The 8860-nt window shown below is 34.6% G+C and overlaps 1 protein-coding gene across 4 annotated transcripts in view; it reads right to left on the bottom strand.

Moving 5' to 3' along the window:
• LOC108777752 (uncharacterized) overlaps positions 1-8860 on the bottom strand; it is a 37186-nt gene that overhangs the window by 6983 nt on the left and 21343 nt on the right. For 2 of the 4 annotated variants that reach the window (XM_018544716.1, XM_018544713.1), the window contains exons 1-4: positions 5690-5949; positions 2992-3466; positions 2112-2191; positions 577-811 (exon numbers count right to left, since the gene is read on the bottom strand). In XM_018544716.1, coding sequence (XP_018400218.1) covers positions 577-811; positions 2112-2191; positions 2992-3333 — 657 coding nt within the window. In that variant the 5' untranslated portion in view covers positions 3334-3466; positions 5690-5949. Of the gene's footprint in view, positions 1-576; positions 812-2111; positions 2192-2991; positions 3467-5689; positions 5950-8860 lie in introns of those variants that run through there. The other 2 variants (XM_018544715.1, XM_018544714.1) reach the window with 2 other exon arrangements.

Here is an 8860-nt window from a genome sequence, read left to right as displayed (position 1 = left end):
TTTTTTTTTTTTTTTTTTTTTTTTTCAGGTTTGATTAGACGGTAAGACGGCGATGCAGTGATGAGAGAGGGCGATGGCGTGCGGGAACGCGGATGGGACAGAACGAAAACAGAAAAAATCAAGAACACATAAAATCATTAGTGAGCGGCAATCGAGGAGAGGTCGATAGAAGTTCTATGCGTGGTCAATAAAAGCGAGAGCTCAGGCTAATTAAAGTACAAGATCAAACAAGATAAGGCATTCCATGAACACTGGTAGCCTCTTTCGGAAGACATAAAATTGTGTAGTTTTATGTAAAAAATACATAATCGATTACGTTTATGCCATTAGAAGCGAATTTATATCATAAATATCGCAATATGAAAATTTTCAAAGCGTAACTCTTCCTCGAAGCTGTGCCAGTTTCTTTTCTACTTCTATAATACATACAAAGTGTCCCAGTTTATCGTTCCATCTTTCATTTGCGAATTCTCGATTTGATCGAAGCATCGATATCCCCAGATAAAAGAGATAATTTCGGGGCACTTTGTACAATGACGATACGTTTCTTGATGTTTGGTCCACATAGGGCCTTACCTTGATGGCAGTCTGCATGAGAACCGTGGTGGCATAGTTCACGCCCTTGGTACCAAGATGCAACACTGCCGTGTAACCCTGCTCGGTCGCACGTGCTAGGGCTTCGTCGATCTCGGCTTCACGGCGGATTAGCGCGGGATGCACGAAGCGCCGGTAAAGGATACTCGAGCCCTTAGTAGCCGGGCTTAGCAGCCACAGCACCAGGATGATTTTAATCTCATAGTAAAACGGGAACCTACGTAACAAACGTTCAAAGCATGTAAAATATCGCACGCGTCAATACGTTCGCTATTTATCGAAGTTACTTATTCTGAAGCTTTAAATATATTTTTGTGTGCAGTGCATAAATATAAGTCACGACATATTGCAGTGAAATAAATATATTTACACACATGCATAAAAAAGTATTATATTCTGCAAAAAAAAGAACTTACAAAATCTGTATCGTTTCCAAATTAACGGATAAAGCTATTCGAGACATTAATTCGACAAGAACGCGCTTTTATCTGACCGAGATTTCTAAATAAACTCGTCACGTTTTTAATACACGTAATCATAACGTAATAAGAATAAAAATAGTTGATCGCGGGCAATCGCTGTGCCGTCACGCAGCTGTAATCTACTCGATTCGACTCGCGTCGCGAAAAATTCGTCACGGGCGTGAAAGTGAGAGCGGCGTGGAGAAATGCAATACACCGGGTGCGTCGGGAGAGTATCAGAGCATTTCGACGCCAGAAATACGCGGGAACTCGTTTCCTTCTTGGTTGTAACCCGAGTATGAAGGGAGATCTGGCGCATGTGATGCTCTCCGAGGAGGAGAAAGAAAGAGAGATAGAGAATAGGGGAGCAAAATGACGGGGAGAGAACAGAGGCAGGCGAGGAGAGGCGCGCGGGCAGAATCCTCAGAAGTGCATGTAAGCCAATATCTATCTCGTCCGAAATTAGACTTTCGGAATTCCTCACAGCGAGAGTGCGGCTTTCAAGACTGCGCGGTCCACAGCTGGTTTATTGGCCCCGGCTTGCCCTCGTACTTGCCACAACTCCAAGATTCAACTCAATATCCGGTGCGTTATATATTACGTATGTTACGCGCGGTTACCCTCAAATCAACGCGACGCCGTTTCCTATACACGTTTCAGCTTCTACACATTCTTTTACGAATTTCAATAGTCTCACTCATACACTGATTTTATCAATTTATTTTAAAACGAAAACGAAATATCAATAATTTTTTAATATGCTCAACAGCAAAATTAAAGCATCACTTATCCTGCCTCTCCCTAAAATAAGCAAATTTCAAAAGAGTATAACTTCGTCAAAAATGATCGTAAAAAAATTTGTAAAAAAACATTTTAAAGCTTCAAATCTCTACTTTGTTTCAATTACTATTATATTTCTAATACTTCTATGAATAAATATATTAACGTAATAATAGATCTTAATCCTGTCCTATCTAGATAAATCACACAAGACACATAATTTATGCAAATTATATTATATAGCGAATGAATTTTTAATAGCAATGTATTTCTCACCAAAAACTACAGAAGACGTCGGTGAATGTTTCCGCGCATGTGAATAGCGCGAATACTATCCAGTACATCATCCATTTGACCTGAAACCGGAAATTCTAGAGTAATAGACGATTATAAAAATAATGCAAAAAAAGACTGTAAATAAATTTCGTATTCGTGATTCATCATTTACGGTGGAAAAATATTTAAAAAATGATTGAGATAAAAAATAAATATTATAAAATAAATATTGCTCTTAAAATCTATATAAGTTATATATTTTATTCGTAAAAAGAAAAAACAAATAATTTAAAAGAAAAAATTAAATTAGATTCTATTATTTCGATTTTTTTTTTCTTCTTAGAATAAGTAGAATAAAAAAATGAAAATTTATGACAGCTACGTACATAACAACATAAATCAGTTGCAAGAAGTGTAAAAGGTTAGCTTTAAAAGATTCCTAATGTTTACTTGAATCAACAACTTTATATGATGCAGATGACATTTAAATGCAAATTGATCAACCACTTGACATTGTGCGACAATTTGTATTTATGTACAATATTAATTACGTAAAAATAAAAACTAAGAAATTAAAGAATTTATTTTTATCAAATTTACAATGGAACCAACTCAAATTTTAAACTGGAATATCAAATCATATTTGTAATTTTACTGTAATTTTTAAAATATATTAATTACATAATAAATAATTCTTTCTTTATTTTTAAAATGTTATTTAACTAAGAAATTTTCTATAAATATTAAAAAAAATAAAAATAGGCAGGAGAGTATACCAACAAGTTTTATATAGTTGATTTATTTTAAATTAAATATTTTTGTGATGTTGGATTTAAAAAGCTATTTATTACATGATATCTTATTTATACTTTTTACTTACGTATTCCTTAACATTTTTCGTGCGCACCGCTTTGTAGGAAGCGTATGCCGGATACAAGGTGCCGAAGACCAATCTGAAAATCGGATAAACAAGTCTATAAATGAGAGACCGCGGCGACACTATCGCCAGGAAGACCGTCAACAATCCGACGTTATTCAACGTCATTCTAATGGGAAATGTTTGTAGCCAGTAACGGCACCAGGTCATCGCTTGTCTCGCCAAAAGCTCGCCGATTCCCGTTCTTTGGATCACCGTGATCGATAATTCATCCGATTGCGGTACGTCCTTCTCAAAAACATCTATCGTCGATCGACGGTCTTTTCTCATATCTATCGTATCCATCGTATTAACAATTTATTTCTCTCTATCTCTCTTTCTCTCTTGCGTCGTGCGACGACAACGTTTCACTAGTCGTGAAATCTTGAATGCTTTCGGAGGTCCTACGATGATCGTCGAACCAGCACGACGAGTCGAGCTGCAACACAAAACAGAAATTATTTGAGATATCGTTACCATGTGTTAGTGACACAATTACAAGAAGACTCAATGGATGAAAGATTTAATTAACGTGGGTACTTTAAGGTACTTTAAGGTCTTGTTAGCGAAATCAACTTATTGGACTTGTTAAAGCTCCAATGAATGAGTTTGACGATTGGAATAACTATAGAACAGGATGACATAGTTTTACTTTTTGATAAAATTAAATATTAACCTAGCAAAATCGTTGTAGTATATTAATATCGACATGTGTCAATTAGAAAACATTATAATGCTATGACAACATTCGAATATTCACACAGAAACAATTGATTGAAACTAAATATTAAGAGATGTGCGAATCAAGATTTTTTTAACTCCGAATCGAATTCGAATCGAATCATAACTTAACTTTTTAACAACATAATTATTGTCAGTTGAATTCTAATGTGTAAATAATAAAATTGTTTTTCTATAAAAAAAAGCACTACTTATGGTGCAATTATATTTTAAAAAATATATACAATATTTAAATATTAAACACAAAACCATAGTTACAGGTCGATGGTCGATACGAATCTAATGCGTATTATACATGCGACTAACTTGGCTGACACTAAAGCGCATGTGTGTTGCGTGCGTTACGTTAACCAGTAAGTGTAAACATTGATTAAAGTTATACTTTCAATTTACATATACGTTTTCCATAACGTCAAATTTCTTTTACGAAATATAGAATTTCTCGAGTTAATACAAACTAAATTTCAACTGTTAAAACTGAAAATAAAGAATAAATTTTCAATAATTTATAAGCTAAAGTACAAATATATGTTAACGAGGTTTAGGAGTCGAAACCGCAAGATCTGGTTAGCGCAATTTATCTTACAATATTAATATGTCTAAACGTTTCGGCTAACATTTTGAGTCATCTTCAGCAGAAAAAAATATATGTATATCTATATCACCGCTACTGGACTTGATGTCTCACCTATATGCAGATCATAAAGCGAGATAACCATCCTCAACATTATTAGATAAATGTTGTACTCTCAATATATTAAACTCGCATTTAAAAAAGACGTTTTTCGTATTTTTACATTGTAGAAACAAAATATTGAATTGGCGTAAAAAGTCATGCGGCAGTACGTTGTGTATTTTAAACATTTAATTTTCATGAAATTGTTAGATTCTCTTGCATTCATAAAATATTTTAACTGTTTGTTTGAACGATTTACGCTTTTCGATGGCAGCATCATGAAATGGTCATCGAAATTGGGATTTCGGAGCAGTGTTTTCAATTGAAGCACGATCTATCGATCAATACCTGCAATGACCTCGATTACTCTGATCTCATTTAATAGATTACGCAAGAAACTTATTACGGAGGTCCAATTAAACTCGCGGTACGCTGGTACGTCAACCGTGTCTTTTATCTGTGAGATAAAAAATCCGTTACATCTCACAATACATTGATATTAACTGATTTTTTATCTCAAACAGATAGAATAATACTGTCCCTTAATTTTTTTAAGCATTTATTCACGCAAGATTTATATGCCTTCATATCGTAACGTTGTATGATTGCATTGTAATCTAGATAAATTTTATGTACAGAAATAAATTAACAATAAATAAAAAATTGAATTTATTGGTAATACAGGAAAAAAAGGTTTTATTAAATTTAGCTAGATACAGATCTGAAAATAATTTTGTTGGATCATTAAAATTATTACGTAGAATGCTCAAGTTGATCTGAAATTTTTTGTAGCATTTAGCATTTTTGAGCGTTCTACATAATTATTTTGATAACATAACAAAATTATTTTGAGATTTATTCTGCTATATTTTTTAGATACTACAGCAAAGTCATTCTTTGTATACGATAGTTTATACGGTAGTTGTGACAAAAAATTTATATAAATAATTTTTCATTTATTCTTCATTTATTCTTTAATTTATGCATATTAATTGTATAAATGGTTTCAAATTTGTCCATAAGATCACTTCTTATGAATTTTGATTATTAATTAAGAGCACAGGGATTCTTACATATGTATACAGGAATTGTATAGTAACGAGTAATCTGCCATTCCACTAATCCACACTAATTATGCTCGTTAATATTGATTTCGTACTCCAAAAAATACTTTTGAAATTTATCTCACTAATTATACAAAAATAACAATAAATTTTCTTAAAAAATTCAACGTTTTCTCCTTACAATCCAACCGATGAGTCTCTCAGATTCATTCGCGTTTAGTCTTCCCGAACTCCAGACGCTGCCTGTTCGGGCCTGTGACGTGCGAGACAATGACACGACGCGACGTCTCGTCAGTTCTCTCGTCGTGACGAATTCTGGTGAACCGTTTCCTGTTCCGTCACCAAAGTCGTGCGTGTCGTTGTTCTTTCTTAAATTATTTTCTTGCGTGCGCGACCGAGCTCCCCAGGCTAATGCGCCGCGCAATTCGTTCTTCTCGCGTATGCTTCCAGTTACAGACTAAGCGCGTAGCTCCGTTCGGGCACCGTCAACGACGTCGACGACGACGACGACAACGAGCTGCGGAGGCTCTATTTTCGCGCCTTAAGGCGCTATCACGCGAGCGTTGCTAAACTAACGTGATGTCCGGAACCGCGACTTTCTTGTGATTCACCTGATCATCTTTGTGTCACGAATCACTTCCGTCAAGTAATCCTCATGTTCTGAAGGACTGTCTCGATCAGGTCAAAACTGTTTATGTCCGTCGTATGTTAAAGAGAGAGAGTAAATATAAATAATCAATACAATATTAAGAAACATTATTTTCGAATAGAAATTATTTCGGAAATATTTCTTTCTTTCCATCATTATACTTAATGAGCAATTTGCAACTGATCGTTTTTCTGATCATTTTCGAAAATATTTAATAAAATGCTATTCTACAAATTTAAAGAAGAATTCTATCAGAATTCACTTGAAATTAAATAGAAAATTGAGTTATATTCTTATATATTATGTAATATTGAAAGAAGATTAATTTCAAAAATTTTAAATGTTTAATTACTTCCAATTTAAAAATACTATTGAGAAGCTTAAAAACGTTATATAAGTATAAAGAGCTTATTTCTGCTCGACGTCGAATAAAGGTCAAAGAGTCTATAGACCAAAGTGAATGCGAAGAATACATAAAATATTTTGCCTTACAATAAGTGAAATGTTGAAAATCTCCAAAATGCCGTTTTAAACCAAAAGTCGTAAAAGTGTTTGCGACAGATGTATTTAGAGTGCATGACCGTTTTTCCACGAGTGGGTCATCTCCGTATGTGCCAGAGAGGTAAGTTAATTATATAGACCAACCCAGATATCGGCATCGGTCAAGCTTTATCAGAATGAGAATCGTGATTTAACTTTCTTGCCATATTCGAATTTAGATTCAGTCGTGTTACAAACCTCGTGCGCAAGCTAAATATTGGCATCGTTTCACCCAAATTCTTAAGTCGACTACAAACATGGAACAGGACAAATATCGATATTCCTAGTACCACACACTTTAGACGCACAGAATAACACGTAAGTCAGATGGGAAACATAATAGAAATATTGTTTCTCCTGAACATCACGTGTGCCAGCCAATGTTCTGTATGACAGTCCCTCAAAAGTTTCGACAGCACTCTGGAGGTCTCTAAAGTCTCTGGAGAAATAAATTAAGCAACGAATAATACACAACTGTTATAACTTGTGTGTTTATGAATTCATTTCATATATTTTGTTGGTTAATTAAATTTTGCTGTATACGGCGAGACTTCGAAAAACGTTTCCGTCGCTTTATAACTTGGTTTTTCTCTTCGTTCGAGGCGCAGAAGAGTTTCCTTATAAGAATAAAAACAATGGCTGCATTAACACGAGTTGCCAAGTCACTTCATCAAATCAACCGAACGAATTCAATTAGCGTGTTAGCGTCAATTCTTCGTAGATCAAGAGCGACAGAGAGACTCGTGACAGAAATTAAAACCGATGTTACCTCAACGAATTCGATTGTCTACGTCGTAAATACGCCAAAAAGGTGTCACTCATCTCAGTTTCACTACCACAAAAATTACAAGTATCTTTTTATTTTATACTGTTTGTTGAATATTTGCCAGTACCTTCAATTATTAAAAAATCTCGTTTGCGTTAATTATAGTAATAATAATTTATGTATATATAAATTATAGTTAATATTGTATAAATATCATACATATATTAATTTAATATTATATATTAATTATGAATATATATATTAACAAAACATAACATATTTTATATACAATTAATGTGTAATTACATGTAATTAATATACAATAATTCTACTTCATTATCATTATTATCATTACTACTCTGTGCAAAATATTTTTTAATAATTAAAATACCGACAAAATCGCAATTGATCGTAGGTATACCTCTTCGTACGACACCGCTTGACGTTTATGATGCGAATACGACGAATATCGTGAAACTAAACGAAACCTCCGCTCGTACAAAATCGTGAACGATCGCAGCCGCAGGTAATTCAAAATGATTGTCACCAATGTCATCCTCTGTCGTGGATTACGTAACAGGGTATCCCTATAATGCGCATCGTCCGCATCGTTCACGCGACGATCGTCCGCGACGCGTTATTCACGCCCGGCCGCTTCCGGTTCCGGTTCCCAGACGAGCCCATATATGAGACGTCCTTTCGATTCGCCCATGGGATATCGGGACGAAGAAGCTAGCCGACTGGCAATCGCGCGATAAGACCCCCGACGATTTACGACCGTGGCGATTTCGCCGCGACCATTTACGAAATTGAATGTCCACCTACTGGCCGACACCGTGCCATAAGATCATCTATCGACCTGATATCTCGTAAAGGAGGATCCAGTGACTTTTACGCCACTTTTTTGATCTTATTCCGATGTCATATACGTACGTATTCGCTTCTTTTCAGTCGTATACAGTTCCGTCTGAGCAAGTTTGCGCGCGAGGTTTATGTCAACATTTTTATTAACTTCTATTCTCTTTCAGGAATAGTGGAGTTTTCAATTTAATACGTCTACAGCTGTACACGGAAAGGATGGGTTTGCTGAAACATCTAAAAATTTAGCTAGATACAAATCTGAAAATAATTGCATTGGATCATTAAAATAATTATAATATAGGATAGGTACTCAAATTGATTGCTAGAATGTCCGAACTTTTTGTTCATTATGCTTGAGATTTTTATATAATTATTTTGACGATTCAACATTTTTTCAGATCTGCAGTATCTAGTCTGCTTAGTTTCTGTAAGTTTGGTAATTTTTACATATAAAAAGTTACGAGCTGAAAAAGATGAAAAATTTTCTTTTCTCTTTGTGAGTCTTTCACGCGTGCCCAACAAAAATTTTCGACTAC

Source organism: Cyphomyrmex costatus, unplaced genomic scaffold (assembly GCF_001594065.2).
Source record: "Cyphomyrmex costatus isolate MS0001 unplaced genomic scaffold, Ccosl1.0 scaffold460, whole genome shotgun sequence".
NCBI classification, from domain to species: domain Eukaryota; kingdom Metazoa; phylum Arthropoda; class Insecta; order Hymenoptera; family Formicidae; genus Cyphomyrmex; species Cyphomyrmex costatus.
Note: the sequence above shows the minus strand (reverse complement) of the source record. Positions and strands in the feature narration are given on the sequence as shown.